General features: G+C 52.7%; 1 protein-coding gene across 4 annotated transcripts; it reads left to right on the top strand.

Moving 5' to 3' along the window:
• The first annotated feature begins 256 nt into the window (after positions 1 to 256).
• On the top strand, positions 257 to 16,322 carry LOC119112299 (uncharacterized). Of its 4 annotated transcripts, XM_037236412.1 has the most exons (9): positions 257 to 298; positions 622 to 771; positions 6,947 to 7,026; positions 7,489 to 7,605; positions 8,183 to 8,314; positions 9,813 to 9,927; positions 10,950 to 11,045; positions 13,572 to 13,691; positions 15,174 to 16,322. In XM_037236412.1, the coding sequence occupies exons 2-9, from the start codon at positions 633 to 635 to the stop codon at positions 15,254 to 15,256; spliced, it is 882 nt and encodes a 293-aa protein (XP_037092307.1). In that variant the 5' UTR covers positions 257 to 298; positions 622 to 632; the 3' UTR covers positions 15,257 to 16,322. The 4 variants fall into 4 exon arrangements, with proteins under 4 accessions (XP_037092307.1, XP_037092309.1, XP_037092306.1 ...); XM_037236414.1 differs by lacking the exon at positions 257 to 298 and having other exon boundaries at positions 385 to 771; XM_037236411.1 differs by lacking the exon at positions 257 to 298 and having other exon boundaries at positions 588 to 771; positions 9,816 to 9,927.
• Positions 16,323 to 16,698: the final 376 nt, after the last annotated feature.

Here is a 16,698-nt window from a genome sequence, read left to right as displayed (position 1 = left end):
GTCGTTCGCAGGACACGGGCAGGCACTCCCCGGTCTAGTCTCGACGGACGGCTCCATTGTGCCGGCCGAAGAGCGTGGGCCGCCCCCGGACCGCACTGCCGCAGTGGTGGCGGGGGCGGCCGACTGGGCCTGGCTCCGCTGTCCCACTGGTGGCCCGGCCATCGACCGACGACCGCGCGGGGCGCGCACCCCGCTCCCAGGATCGATTTTCCGGCCGGTCGGCGGCGGCGGCGGCGGCGGCGCCGGCGGCGTGTCGGGGACGCCGTCGAGCGACCGGCCGCGGCGGTGGACTGACGAGGTAAGTAACGCCAAGCGGGCGGTGGACGGCGCTCAGCTGCGCGTGTGTCGCTGCCGTGCTGCTGGCGGGTTAGCCCGGCAGTCGTGCGCCCGGTGACATCGGCGCGCCGCCGGCCGTGAGCGGGTTCGGTGCAGCGTGCGCGCAAGCCGCGTCCAAGCCAGCGACTGGACGGTGCACACGGCTGCGGGGAAGTGGGGCGCGTGTGTCCGGTTCCCCGGGCAACGCAGCGGTCAACGGACCGCACCCCGGGCCGTTGACAGCGACGCTGGTCCACTGTCGTGCCGCCAGCACGACCGACCGTGCCGGCATGGCCATCGTTTCAGAGGGCGGCGCCATGCCGACTAAGCTGGGAGACCAGGCCACGACGCCCACCACCAAGCGGAAGAACGCCTCACTCGGCTTCTTCTCCAACATCTTCAAGCGGAAGCGGGAGGAGCCGGACCCGGCACAGGTGGTGCACTCTGCCGGTGAAGGTGAGTGCGTCGAGGCGCGCCGGTGCGGTGACGCAGCGCCGGGCCATCCGTTTCGGCGAGTGCACATAGATCCGGGTTATCGAACGTCGACGTATCCGCGGACCGCGCATGCCGTGATGTGTTTGCTGCGTTCTGCGTTCCCCGTAAGCTGGTACTAGTCTTTTGCTGTTTGAAACTTATCAGTTGTCTCAAACGTTGTTTGACGATCATTTGCTTGCAATGTCCATATTTTAGTCGTTGACAGTCTGTGTTTCATGGATGCAAAATTGTTTATCTGTGAAGCGATTATTGAAATCGGACAAATGGTTGTAGCATGGTACTGTCTTGAATGCCTTGCTGGTAAGTAGCTCACTTACAAATCCGGCGATTGGTCTTCTGTTACGATACTTTTTAACAGGACCTCGGTTGGAGTTGGTGACCTCAACGCACCCATATATATTCCCACAATAAATTCCACACGCCATAGGTTTTCTCAAAATTTAATCCCGTATCATGCGCTGTAGCAACGCTGAACCTTGCAGTACTATAGATCATATAATGGTCTATGTTGGGATCCCAAAAATATGCATACATTCCAAGGCCACTGGTCCGTAGATGGATGAAAGTGAGTCATGATTGCCAGAAATGAACATTCTTAGGCCAACTTTCAACCCGATGCAAGGACGGATTCTTTCACGAAGTCATGCAACTTTTGGGCGGCTTCTTAGACAATAGGTTAATTGAAACTCGGATAACAAGAAATGGCAATACCCTTGGTTCAGTTATAAATGTCAGATCAAGGCAACAAACGAACAGCTTTTTTACTAAAAATTGCTTTATCTGAGAGTTTTTATGTTTATTCATAATTCTTTGATCACGAGGACATCGTCAGATGTCTCGCTCTGACTTAACGAGGGCCAGGGAGGTGCATGACCCGCAATGCTCTCATCTACCTATGGCGGTGAAGAGCTTGCCGCTTATGGATGTTTCTTGACGCTGATCTTAAATCCAAGTATTAGCGTGATTTCAATGTAGGATTTGTCAGTTTGACCCCTTTAAGGTTGGATACAGTCAACGGTCTGGGATGACTGTGAATGGACTTTGTTTAAAAAAAAGACGTATAAGTTTCCGGTGGTTGTGTGAGGAGGTATGAGGGCAATTATCACAGTGACTTTGATCATACTTACCCAAGCTGTGAGGTATAACATGTGCATAAAGATTTGTACAATAGACATGCAATAACCTTATATATATATATATATATATATATATATATATATATATATATATATATATATATGTGTGTGTGTGTGTGTGTATGTGTGTGTGTGTGTGTGTGTGTGTGTGTGTGTGTGTGTGTGTGTGTGTGTGTGTGTGTGTGTGTGCGTGTGTGTGTGTGTGTGTGTGTGTGTGTGTGTGTGTGTGTGTGTGTGTGTGTGTGTGTGTGTGTGTGTGTGTGTGTGTGTGTGTGTGTGTGTGTGTGTGTGTGTGTGTGTGTGTGTGTGTGTGTGTGTCTAACACACAAAATGCAGCAAAGTACGCTGAACGAACATCATTTGATGCGGTTAAAGGCACTTGTAACGCCAACGTATGTGGTAGACACAAGCAACTATGCTGCAGATTCAACAAAATGTACATCATTTGACCTTAGTTGACCTTTGATTGCTCATGACCTAAAGATGCAAAGATTGCTCGTAGATGTTTGAAAGCCGCATACTAAGACAAGCGAAGTATCATAGAGTGCTGCCTGCCCTGTAAAGCGCGTACCTCTAGCTCTGTTGTTTTCGGAGAACCTCAAGAGAATTTAACGAATCCCACATCCAAGCGTTTTGCATTGACCGCCCACCCGCGCAAGTGTCAACGCTTGCCATCATGTGTCGTCAAGTTACAGGCGCAAGCGCTTGAAGGCATCTCGAAGCTGCAGGAATGCATTCTCGGCTTTACGCTGCCCTTTAGATGTCATCTGTCACAAAAACAGCGAAAACGGCGGCGCATGTAAGAACCGCGGGGCTAGAATGCATTATCCGGCATTACCTCTTGCAATATATTGATCTGACAATCAGTCGATCTGACAATAAAGTAATTTGCCAAAAAGATTTTAACGTTAACTTGCATTAACGTTATTAAGATGGTAGCTTGCATTAAAATTCTGGCTGCACGTAATGCAGCACGGTATGCTTATAAGTCCCGCCACCTGAGCATTATCACTAATTAACTACAGACGAGCCGCATATAAGCCCTCCGGGTACCCGCCCAGGGGATATACGAGCCAAATCGGCCTGTTTCTCTGCCGACCGGCGCTTCACATCGCTGGCAGAACTTAAGGTAATTCATGTGAAAGCCCGGCCTACCCCTTTGTTCTACGCTCATAGTACATGGAAGGTTTCCTTTTGAACGCTCATGAAACAATTACATGATGAAAAGTCGTGCAAACATTCCAAGAGTCATGTGTATCACACGGCCGGTAAGCACATTTTATGATGTAGTTTAAAATGAGCCGCAATATCTACTTTTAGGATAAACAAATATTGACAGTGTATGTTGGTCAGCTGCAAAGGGTTTTAAGCACACCGACAACCTGTATTCAGAGGCTGTGGCGTATGAAAGGCCCAATGATCAAATGCTTAGGTATTAACAAGGATGTGAGTGGGTCGTAGTTATCACTCATAGTTGAGATGTTCATTATAAGCGCATCCTGTGTCATCAAACAGGATTGTGTGTAATTTTTACATTACCGGTTTGATATTGTTATTAACAGTTATGAACACAAATGTCGACAATCATAGCAATCATGATCAATAATGATAGTTAAACTCCGTTACGGTTTACATGGAAACTCACTAAGCAAAAAAGTAGCTACCTGGATTGACATAAGCCTCATCAGACGAGGGCCACAAGCCTGTAAGCACCTCCAATGTCATGCATTACCGGGTATCTCCTCCCTGCGGTGCTGTAGCATCGTGCTGAGCTGCGGAACTGGTGCATAACATTGCGACTAAGCGGCGACGGCCACCAAACAGCGTGGGTCACTGCGGTGTTCGTACCGTCCACCGTTCTGTCCCTCCACCAAACATTCCTGAATGGCCAAACATCATATAACTTGCATCGAGCGATGACCCCTGCCGTTGTCATTTTATGGTTGCCTGTCGTTTCGAGCATTCCAGGACGCCGTCAGGAGCAAAACTCTACGTATTTTAGGAGCACGTGGCCGCCTGAAGGGGGTCACGAATGTCAGCAGTCGGCTAGGTGCGTCAAGGGAAGAGCCTCTGCAAATCGCTACCACACGGCTACATTTTCAGCGTGGAGGAACTTAAAGCATGATTAATATGCCCTGCGGATACGCACCTTTCTACTCACGCTTAGTGCTTACAACGGACGGAGCCAACCGGCATTAATTCGGTCATTCGTATTCGTGGACGATTGACGCCGCTGGCCTATATCGCATTCACATCATGGCGGTCACGTTAACTCCCATAATGTTCTACATTGGTCATTTAGGCATGTCTGTCACGAACAGCGGCCCACTTACGTCAGTGGTGGACAGGCTGTACCAAGAATGTGCTGTCGCCCAGTTGAGTGTTTATGGCACATACTGGGACAGAACGTTTGCTTTGTACCACATGTACCCTGTGCCAGCGCCAAAGGCTGGAATGGTGTCAAGACTGCCTTTACTATTATCCAATGAGCTTGCCAAGTTTGCCGGACGGAGCTCAGTAACAGCCGGGGTAGCTTGTAGTTGGCGTAGGCGATGGTCTCGGACGAGTCCCTCCGATTTTGTGCCCCAAACTACGTTCAGTAACCGTTTTAGGTAGCCTAAAAACAGCAAGGGTCACCAGAACAACGCCAACAGACTACTAATGGCTGATTTTTTGCAGTCCCAACGTTTTGGTTTTGAATGCTACTGAAAACAAGTTCAAGGCTGTTCCGTGTGTACGAAAAATCAGGCAGAGAGCTCGGCAGGTCCTGGATTGCACGTTAGAGACCTAGGATCTGTTTTATGGTATCTTTACGTAGACTTTTTAAGCGCGTTGAGCACACCTCAGAAACATGTGGCAGGATGCAAACGCGAGGTGCATGGCACATAACAAAATTAAGTGGGACTAAAACACAGTAAAGGAGTTGGAACGACCTAAAATAAAGTTGTTTTTGCGTTAAGTATGCAGCAAAGAGGGCCGGTATTTCGCTGATTTATCAAGTACCGGAAGTTCTGGGAAAAAGGCCGCATTTTCTCTTGGAATGGCGATCCTCTTAGGGATTACAATACAATCTACATGACATGTCTGAAAGTCATCTTAACCTCAATTTGTCCATGCTTAAACCATTATCGAGAGACCCTGTCACCATACACAGTAGACGAGAGAGCAAAGATAATGAAATGGTACCTCGAAAGAAAATCAGTCGTCATGACTGGAAGAAAAAAGATCGCATTACAAGAAAGCAAAAAGAAAAAAACACAGACGCTCAGACAAAGTTGGTGGTTTAAAACACAAGAAACACTATCAATAAATGCAATTCAGCGTCACGTGCAAACCTTTACCAAAAAGTGTAGTCTTGAAAACCTGGTAAGTAAAGTCAGCCCTAGGAAAGGAGCCAAAATAACTCTGGTGGAGATTGTAAAAGCAAGACAGGTCTCGCTGCGAAGCACCTATAGATTAATCCAGCAGGAATAGGTTAATAGCCAGGAATAGGCTGTAACAGTGCTACGTTGTTGAGGCTGGCCGGGTCATAGCTCAGTCTTTTACCATGCAAAGTAAGATAACATTAGAAGCCCTCACCAACCGGCTATAACGCGCTCGTGTGCAGCACTGCCTCCTTCCTTCGACTGTGCGAAGTCAACTCTAGCTCCACCAACGAGATTTAGCGATGTTGCGCGCTTTCATGTAGGCGGTGAAAACAGCGAAAACCACCGTTTTGATCTACCGGGCCCCCCGGTGAGGTTCTCAAAGTACTCCCGCACAGAGAAAAGTGCACCGCGTGGCGCATAAACAGTTGTGGCGTCAGTGGCGTCTACTGGTCTCAGGACAGCGAGGGACTGTAGTGACCACAATGGCTAAACGGTACTTAGCCGTGCCTTACAAATTTTGGGCGGCTCTGCACTAAGTCTGCGGCGAAGACATGCCACGTCAGCGACTTCCGCAATATGACATGACGACACACCTGACGGTGGAACGAGATCGTGGCCCAGAGTGGTTTGGACCAAGACATATCTTATTGAAGAAGCCAGGCAACCGGCCAGTGCACTCACTCGATTTGAGTCCACGTTTCTTCTTGTGTGGGCATTTGAAGTCAGAGATGCACTCATACGGCATGAATATCTTCCTGGGCCTAAGCAATGTATAATGATGGTTGTGAAGGCCAAAAAGGCATCGACGTTTCATGCCGTTGTTTAAGCAGCGAAAGATCGGCCGGTGCAGTATCTGGAGCGAACTGGGGGCCACATGGAGCACGTGCTGCTCCGTCCAAGCTAAGAAAGACATGGTGAGCCCAGTGGTCAGATGCAAACAGCAACGAATGTTGTTTACATCGGTGCAGCATTTGTGTTACAAATCAAATCAATACCTGAACTATGAATGACTCAAACCGGTCCACTTTTCCTGGAAGGCCCTGTATTATTCGTTTTACCAGGAGTTCGCTCTTTGGTCTGGGACAATTATGCAAAACTGTTTGCCGTAGCATTAAGCTGATACAAGGAAAGCGATGCTTTTAAACAAGGTTCTCTTACATTGGTAACCTTGTGCATCATAAAAAACACTGCAAGCCTTTGGGTGTTGGCGACGTCAGCGTGAAGTTTTGTAAACGTTGCAATATTGCCAATAGTTTTCATTGGTTCGAGCGGTAAATACTCCCATTTAAATAACCGTTTTAAGTGGTTGTAGGAGCAAATAAGGTTGCAAAAAATCTAGTTTTCCCTATTACCATCTTTTTTAGTTTACCCACCCGTCATGGAAAGGTATAGCATCGGTATGCTGCGCTATAGCTGGTAGAGCTGTGTCATTTATCGCTTATGCACGATTTGTATGCGATCCCGACTGTGTCCAAAGCCCGTCTCCGCCCATCAGACAACAAAGCACCACTGGCGGCGTGTTTGCTCCCCCGACGCCCCGCCATCGCTCTGCCTCCGGACGTGTCGCTGAGCCGCCGCCTCACGGGGGCCGCTATTGAGAGGCACTGCGTCAGATCGATCGGCCTGTTTCAGAGCCGCCGTCGCCGCGCGAGGCTGGCGCGGTCAGCGATGACGCCGCACCTGGCCCGGAACCGATCGTCAACATCGAGCAGGTGCGGCGCTAAGGGCACCACCCCTGCCGCGACTGGGGGGGGGGGGGGGGCTGGCAGGTCATGGCCGGCGCCTGGCGCTATGTTGACAAGTCATGACAAACACACGGCGCATGGCTGGAGAGTCCCGGCCCGCACGTGTAGACACGGCGCCGCGCCGGGTAGCGTGATCAACACATGGCGACTGGCTGGCTGGTTATGACATGCACAATGGGCGTGACGTCACCGAAATAATGAACCCCTCAGTGTGTGCCGTTTCCCTGGCCCACCTCGGACGCGAAATACTTTTATAGCCCACCTTGGGCGGTCGTTCATTTCTACTCAGGATGACATCATATGACGTCACAAGTCCCGTGATATTTTGATATTTTAAAGAGGGTCTTTTCTTTTCATTGTAACTGCGCCCCGCGCTGTGACGACGCTAGCTCGCGCTGACCCACTAACACGCCTCCTTTAACGCGCCAGGACCTGCAGCGGCTGCAGATGTCGCGCCAGGACAACCCGTTCCTGCAGCGACTGCACAGCAGCCGAGAGGAGCTGCCAGACGAGGATCAGACCGACGACAGCCAGCTGGTGGTCCAGGTCAGTGCAGGCACGGGACCCCGTCCGGGGCCCACCGCTGGTCTGGACGCATTGTTGTATAGGACTGAGGGTCCGGCTGTTTGGTCCGCTTTTGCGCTCTTTTGGCTCGGATGGGTGATGAAAGCTCGCTTGTAGGGATCGAAGTGCCTATCAGTGCTAAAACTGTTGTCAGCGGAACAGCTGAACCTGAAATGTTGGCTTGAATGTTTATACGAATGGCAACAGGATTGCAGACGAGCAACCAGCGGTTGGTTGGTCGTCGCAGTCTGCTGCAGTGGATCGAAGGGACAGAAAACTATGGATTGAGTGCCTTTGTTAGAGCAGCGTGATGTGCGGTACCCCAAACTTCCGCTCGGCAACTTCTTTTCGTAAGATCATGTTTGCTGTTCGATGCGGTGAAATGGCCATTCTGAGACAATAGTATTGACATGGCGCCGCCATTTTGTCTGTGCACTTCACTCGGCTCAGCGCTGACCAACGATAAGGACACGCCATCGCATTCCTGGGACATCGTCACGCATACCCGCAGCGTGACGCGCCGGAGCGAGCGTGACGCCGTGACTCGCTGCGCCCGCAGGACCCGGCGTGTAACAAGGAGCTGGCGCTGGCCGAGATCCACTCGCACCTGGTTCGCAGTCCGCCGCCCATCGCCTGGCCCCGTTCGATCAAGTTCGACTTCGGCGACATACACGAGTCGGCGCGGATTGTGGTACGGGCCGACACGACGCTACGGACAGCCGCATGCTGCGCGAGGCGGGAGCTGCGGACGCTGCGCGGAGGCGGGAACTGCCGGCGGGACGCTGCGCGGGGCGGGAGCTGCGGACGCTGCGCGGGCGGAACTGGGACGCTGCGCGGGCGGGAGCTGCGGCGCGGGCGAGCGGGAGCTGCGGACGCTGCGCGGGCAGGAGCTGCGGACGCGGCGCGAGCGGGAGCTGCGGACGCTGCGCGGGCGGGAGCTGCTGACGCTGCGCGAGCGGGAGCTGCGGACGCTGCGCGGCGGGAGCTGCGGACGCTGCGCGGGCGGGAGCTGCTGACGCTGCGCGGGCGGGAGCTGCTGACGCGGCGCGAGCGGGAGCTGCGGACGCTGCGCGGGCGGGAGCTGCTGACGCGGCGCGAGCGGGGGCTGCGGACGTTGCGCGGGCGGGAGCTGCAGACACTGCGCGAGCGGGAGATGCGGATGCTGCGCGGGCGGGAGCTGCGGACGTTGCGCGGGCGGAAGGTGCGGACGCTGCGCGAGCGGGAACTGCGGACGCTGCGCGAGCGGGAGCTGGTAATGCTGTGGTTCACAGTTGAGCGGGGACTGGCCAGCGCGTACGGGTTCAAAACATTTGAGGGGAGAGGCAGCCACAATTCTGATGGGAAAATTTAATTCGGATATGTTCGACAACGCATTTAACTGGAAAGGGAGTCAAGTCCATGATATGAGTCTTTATGGCTGATGTTACATTCTGTTTTGTGTCTTATTGTAGCGCTATAACGACCTGGAAGCATAACCGTCTGGAGACCTGATGTCGTTCGGCCAACATGACGCCAAGCGTTCCCAGCCAGTTGCCGGCGAAGAAAGTTATGCCACCCTCCCGTAGCCAGTTACTGGAATGCCCATCAAAGTCCGGTTGTGGCCGATCAATATCAGGCTCATATTCTTTTATGAGCCACGCGTGCTTGTACCAGGCATCTGATATATTAGGCGGTCGCTCAGTCAGCGATTCGAAGGAATGGCACACGGCATTCAGGTAGCAGGCCAGATATAACCTCTCCAATAGGGGAGCGCATGCTTTCAATGTTCTATCTCGAGTAGTTCAGTTATTCACAACGGCATTTATACAGATAAAGATGTTGATCACTGTCATGTCCGTCTGTGCGTTTACGGTGTTGCTTAACACTAGAGCATCTAAAGCTTGCCTGAACCGTTAATTGCACTGAACATATCCAGGTGGCAGTACTGACAAATTAGGTTAAGATATTCAGGAATGATTTCATCCACCAACATCACATTTTCTTTTGTGGCTTGCGTCATGTTCCCTCTTGCCTGATAAGGCTGCATCCTCGTCCAACTCCCACTGCTTAAACGCCATCACAGAGGCGAAAGGTGATTCGGCCTTTCGATGCCGCAGCAAAAAGGCCAATGTTCGAGCACGCTCGTTGAAGTGGGCAGCCGCACTTTGCGCGCTCATGGTCCTTTGAGTGGAAACCGGACTCTGTTTCAGGAGGTCGTACCAAGATCGAACCTGCGTCCGCTCGCGTCAAAAGAGAGGGACGAGGTGATGGACCAGTGCTTGCAGGATATACTACAGACACAACGGTCGCTTCCGCTTCAAAAAGGTAACACAATTAATGACGCCAGTAAAATGGCAGTAAACCCCCTCCCCCCCCCCCCCCTCCCCTCGTCTCTTCGGGTGACGATCAACGTCAGCACCGATCCCAAACACGGCAGTGTCAGCACCGATCCCAAACACGGCTCCCCCCTCCCCCCTCCCCTCGTCTCTTCGGGTGACGATCGACGTCAGCACCGATCCCAGACACGGCAGTGTCAGCACCGATCCCAAACACGGCAGTTGTCAACGTCAGCACCGATCCCAACACGGCAGTGTCAGCACCGATCCCAAACACGGCAGTGTCAGCACCGATCCCAAACACGGCAGTTGTCTGTTTTTAACGTGTATGAGACTTAGCTGCGCGTTCAAATTGATGGGGCTCGTCACAGCCTGGCGCTCAGCCTCATTGGGTCAAGTCAAGTCCGTGTAGCTGTGGAAGCAGGATGCGTAGTGGAGCATGCCAGCGTCTACCATCGTCTTACTCCGCCGACCGACTGATTGGTGACAACCGCTGAAGATGATTATTTCAACGCGTTTGTGCCCAATTTCACCATCAGTTTCAAGTTATTTGATGTATCATTCGTGCACTCCCACGCGGCCGTTCAGATCCAGTTTAAACCACCACAATTGACATTTGGGTAAAACAAACTTCCAGGTGCCACACTGGTGATAAAGGGCAGCGCACTTGTGGGTACACTTGCGCAGCTCTTGCTTGACTACGAAGTCGTACCTAATGCGCTAAAACCACATACTGGCACTCGTTGCGATGCGTACACCGGTGGCGTGGCACCCTTTATGGGAATATAAACATTCGCCGAGATGTCCTCACACAGAATTGATTTCTAAAAGGCGTTCTTTGTAACAGTGGCAGCCGTTTTCGATGCCTTCTTTGTCCTGCGCCAGCGATAAGGGTCATGACCTTTTCCAATGGATGAATCGTCTGCGATGCGATCTTCGTCGCAGCGTTGCCTGTTGACGGAACGCCCTCTGTTGTCACAGCAGTCATTAAAGAGCTGTCCTCTGCTGCAGCATCGACAGTTGACGAGACGTTCACGGGCCGGCTAAGCCCGTGCAGAAGTCCTCCCAAAGCGCCTCCCTCAGTCCGCTGCCTCAGCCCCAGACGAGGTCGGTGTCTGTGTTGTGGGCATGGGAGGGACGGTCAGGAATGGAGTGGGGCTGGGGATACCGGAGGCAGGTACAACTGCAGTGATGTCATACTCACTTGACATAGTCCGATGTATGGATCCGTCCACGAATTGGTGACTATAACAGTTCGTCGCTGTGTAAGGGATGTACACTTGACGTGAACGGATCAATATCCAACGTATTGATCCGTTCACGGATTGGTGATTCACAGTTCGTCGCTGTGTAAGGGATATACACTTGACATAGTCCAACGTATTGATCCGTTTACGAAGTGGTGACTCACAGTTCGTCGCTGTATAGGTGATATATACTTGACATAGTCCAATGTACTGATCCGTTTAGGAATTGGTGACTCACGGTTTGTCGCTGTATAAGTGATATACAATTGATATAGTCCAATGTATTGATCCGTTCACGAATTGGTGACTCACAGTTCGTCGCTGCATAGGTGACATACACTTGAAATTGTCCAATGTACTGATCCGTTCACGAATTGGTGACTCAGTTCGTCGCTTTATAAGTGATACACACTTGACATAGTCCAATGTATTGCTCAATGCATTCATTCAAAAACCTTTGAACAAATACTTACAATTTAGCCTTTAAAATGTCAGATGCAACAAAAAGCCAACACACACACACGCACAATATCTCGCACCCACATGCAACCTCTTATAGGTAGACACAACACAACACAGTGAGCGCGGGATCCGTAATAGGTGGCGCCTCAGTGCACGGCTAAACCGCGCCACGAGGGGCCGCGGCAGGTCAGGAGTCGGTCGCGCACCGGTCGGGCTACGGAATGCCGCGGCAGGTCAGTGATCGGCGCACCGACCGAGCCACGGGGAGCCGTAGCAGGTCATGGGTCGGTCGCGCACCGGTCGGGTTGCGGAATGCCCCGGCAGGTCAATGATCGGCGCACCGACCGGGCCACGGGGAGCCGTAGCAGGTCAGGGGTCGGCGCACCGACCGGGCCACGGGGAGCCGTAGCAGGTCAGGAGTCGGTCGCGCACCGGTCGGGTTACGGAATGCCCCAGCAGGTCAATGATCGGCGCACCGACCGAGCCACGGGGAGCCGTAGCAGGTCAGGGGTCGGCGCACCGACCGCGCCACGGGGACCGTAGCAGGTCAGGGGACAGCGCACCGACCGGGTCACGGGGAGGCGCGACAGGTCTGAAACGGGGACACTACTCTTAGCCAAGCTCATCAACAAAGGAGCCGTCTCCCCTCGCAGCACGGACTTGGGAACGTGAGGGAAGACGTGCTCTCTGCCGTTGTGCTCTCGAGCACGAGAGATTAGCCAGAGCTCGCGAGCTGGCATCCCTGGTTACCCAAGGTCGTGCGCTCCATCACCCTGCCGGGACTCTCAAGGGAGCTGTCCAACTTCTCTAGCGGATGGAAAACATGATCAAGCTCGTGGTGCTTCATTCTGATTTTAATCGCGTAGATGATGACTTGTCGAATCACAGAGCGGTTGATAGAGTTTCACTACCGTGAATAAAAATGCAGTAGCGGATCTACCACAGAACCAAGGCACTGATATTTGCGGAAATGACACCGGAAGGCAGATAACTGCCCAGATGTGAGAGACCAGCTCGTATACCGAAAAGCGGTTAATAATCTGAGAAATCTGAAAGTTCCAGATGACGACACAATCAACATTTCATTCTTAGTTATTTGGCGTTCCGCATCCAGGGTGAGAGGTCGTCCTCGTGTAAAATGTTAGCTGACATGTGCTGCGCCCATGATTACGATAACCATGAAGCCAATATACCACTAAGTTCAAATCGTGTTTGCAACAATCGCGCGAGCACTAGGAGCGGACTGCAGGGGCACAAACAACAGCTTAATATACCGGACAGCAGATACATAACACTCGGCTACCAAACGCACGCTGGCTCATATCTCATAGTTTGTGACATGACACGGAAGCGGGCCGGCCGGGTGTGGCGCTGGCTAGCGGCCGTCACACCTCTGGCCAGCCGGCCAGGGAGGGTTGACGTGTTGAGCTGTCCCCTGTGTGCCGTCAGGCGGGCCGGGTGTGGCGCTGGCCGGGGACCGTCCCAGTCAGCCAGGAGGGGTGACGTGTTGAGCCTTCCCCTGTGTGCCGCCAGGCCGGCCGGGTGTGGCGCTGGCCGGGGGCCGTTCCAGTCAGCCCAGGAGGGGTGACGTGTTGAGCCCCCCGCTGTGTACCGCCAGGCCGGCCGGGTGTGGCGCTGGCCGGGGCCGTTCCAGTCAGGGCCGCCAGGAGGGGTGACGTGTTGAGCCGTCCCCTGTGTGCCGCCAGGCCAGCTGGATGTGGCGCTGGCCGGGGCCGCCAGGAGGGGTGACGTGTTGAGCCGTCCCCTGTGTGCCGCCAGGCCAGCTGGATGTGGCGCTGGCCGGGGCCGCCAGGAGGGGTGACGTGTTGAGCCGTCCCCTGTGTGCCGCCAGGCCGGCTGGGTGTGGCGCTGGCCGGGGGCCGCCAGGAGGGGTGACGTGTTGAGCCTCCCCGTGTGCCGCCAGGCCGGACGCCGCCCGACCGCGTCCTGATGACCCAGCCGGCGGCGCCGGAGTCCGCCGCTCCCGACGCCCGGCTGGGCACGCCCCTGGCACCGCTCCGGCCGCCGCGACGCTCCGTTCATGGTCAGTGGCCGGCCAGGGACGTGTTCCTCGGTCAGTGGCTGAGGATGGCTCGCTTCGTTCCTCAGTCAGTGATAGGGTACGAGCCCTCCGTTCCTCAGTCAGTGACAGAGTACGACGGGGCTCGGGACGCTCCGTTTCACAGGGTCAGTGGCAGAGGAAGGAACGCTACACAGGGTCAGTGGCTGGGACGGCACGCTACACAGGGTCAGTGGCTGGGACGGGGACGCTACAAAGGGTCAGTGGCTGGGACAGGACGCTACACAGGGTCAGTGGCTGGGACGGGACGCTACACAGGGTCAGCGGCTGGGACGGGACGCTACACAGGGTCAGTGGCTGGGACGGGACGCTACACAGGGTCAGCGGCTGGGACGGGACGCTACACAGGGCAAGGAGAGACCCGCATCATTACGAAGGAGCAGGCAGATAAACTTCCGGTACACTGGGTAGCTATGGAGATGTCCTGTTCCTCGGGGCTGGTGGAAAGATCGTTTCATTTCATCCGTGTAGCCACCGGTGCATATTCCCGCAAGTTTTGCCCAAATGCCCTTTGGCGCCCCCCCCCCCCCCCCCCCCAGCAATGAATGTGACATGCGTAATTATTTTTTTCAATATAAGACACTGTTTGGGTAAGATCTACTCTAGTACGTCATTTATCTCCCTTCTCCCCTCCCCCATTCCCACGACGTGGCTATGCCAACAGTCTGCTGCGCATTGTGCTCAGCAATCCACTCTGTTCCTGGTTCATTTGGGTGCCTTTCCATTTCTCTGGGTCAGTTAATTAGTTGGTTGAGCTCCTTTGCGTTAGTGGAAAGTCGTTCTGTTTTCATCTCGCCATACAGCACTCCTCCTGCTTCGGCTGCAGCACATCGCTGCCGACGAGACTTCACTGTCCGCACAGCGAAAGAGGCACGCACCCGTATCACTGTCATATCTACTGTCACACAAATTATCAACCATTTTAGCCTTCTTGCGCCACAGGGTGACAGCGTACGCCGCGGATATGATAGGCGAACGGAAGCGCGTAGCTCGTACTGAGAAATCTGATTTCTCATCGGGCGTACTTTTGCCCGAATGCTTCCGCACCACTAGACGCTGCGCCGCCGCCCGCAAATCGTCTAAAATCAGATAGCGCAATGCAGACCGACCGCAGTCAGCGCAAGCCACATTCAGTATTGAATGGAGGTAGAAGATTTTGACACCCCCATAGACTGCAGTGATGAATTGTGCTTATATAATAACGGAGTTCAGAGCACAATGGATATAATAATAATCAAAAACCGTGTTTCAGACCTGTGCGCCCTCCATCCGGTCTTTTGTTGTGTGTAATGCTTTTTCTTCGTTAGATTTCTCGTTAGCTTAGGCGTCTCCTCAACTTTGAAAAGCATCTGATTTTGAGCCAAAGATCATTTGGAAGTGTCGGTCCTCTAAGCTGGACACGTATTGCCGTGACGTGGCGTTAACGTCCACCGTCGCCGCTTGCAGGGGAGTCTCGACTGGGTTTCCACTCCAGCAGCGCAAGCTTTCAGAGGAGTGGAGATGCGTTCACAAGAAGACCAAACACATAACCAAGCACAAGGGCTTGTTCTGCGCAGACGCACACCGCTCCGATAACCCTGGCTGATACTCGAGTCCATGTCAAGTAGACAACTTGAGCTTGGATGTTTCGTAGGCTTAATTTGGTTTGTGACACGACAGAAAAATGTGTACGGCATGACGTGCAGTGTGTGAATTTGATAGATTATTTACAACGCTAATCGTCCGAGCCTGGGGATAGTCTATATTGTATGCGTTGTGCTTTGTGCGTGTCGTGTGCCCATGCCTATTGCACACGGTACCTTAATGTGGGTTGCGTGAATCAGTACGCATCAATAGTGACGCCAGCTATCACAATGGAGACAGCTTATGGCTTTCCGGGCTGTGGTCCAATGTGCACGTTCGCAGCGCCGAGAAAGCACTATCAACGTCATGGACGCTTGGATTCAACACCATGAACACATTCCCTGTTTTACTACCGCGAATGCATTTCCACTTTCGTGAACACACACTCGGCCCGGGACCACGACGGAAGAAGTGGCGTGAGAGACGGAGCTAGGTGAGAGGGAGCTGGGTGGAGATGCAGAGCCATTTCGCTCAGGTTTTAGATGTCAGATTCTACGTAGACGGCGTGATTGTGACAGAATGTGAACCAGACAATACCATTGTGTCTGTTGTTAGACAGCCATGTACGGCCGAAGGACCTGGGTCAGAATCGTGAATGTGCTGCACTGGAGACAGCTTTGACTTGTGATGCGTCGATCTCGGGCGGCTATGACCGACAGCGGGAGTCTGGTGAGGAGATCATAAGTTGTGAAACACTGTGTGATTTGTTTTGTCTTTGAAAACATCGTTTATGAAGTAAGCTATGTGCGTGTAATGAAGCGCAGGTTTGATGCCCATTTCCAACATGCAAAATAAGATTACTAGAAGCTACAGTGTCATTCTTTTTTCTTGCTTGTACTGCTACCGTTTCAAGTGTATATTGTGTTGCAATATCTGTCACAATTGCTAGAACGATTTAAAATCGGGATAGTCTGAATGAAAAAATGTAGTTTGCTGTTAAACCATGAAAGTAGTCCGTTTCCGTGGCAAAAATGTTTTATCCGTGAAATGTTAAGATAACATGCATTTCAATCATGTTGGAATAATCATGCTTTCTAATCAACGAATGATCATCGATCACTAAGACATGTCGGACTTAAATCCGAAGCTTCTGGCCATTGCTATTCATCTTATACACCCTGACGTATGAGAGCTATCATACGAGATCACCCTCGTCCCTGATCACTTATGATCTTCATGTCCATATTCTTCACGTCTACTTGTCCATTATTACACATAATCAGGATGTGTATAAATACTAATTAACTTATCGAAATATTTGTAATCTTGGATATCCATTTCAAAGGAATGAGACATATGCTTCTGCTAATGCTATTTTTAGGATAATCCGCACATTGATGTACCTCGA

Source organism: Pollicipes pollicipes, unplaced genomic scaffold (assembly GCF_011947565.3).
Source record: "Pollicipes pollicipes isolate AB1234 unplaced genomic scaffold, Ppol_2.1 Scaffold_7261;HRSCAF=8764_pilon_pilon_pilon, whole genome shotgun sequence".
NCBI classification, from domain to species: Eukaryota; Metazoa; Arthropoda; class Thecostraca; order Pollicipedomorpha; family Pollicipedidae; genus Pollicipes; species Pollicipes pollicipes.
The sequence above is the reverse complement of the archived record's forward strand: the minus strand, read 5'-3'. Positions and strand labels throughout refer to the sequence as shown.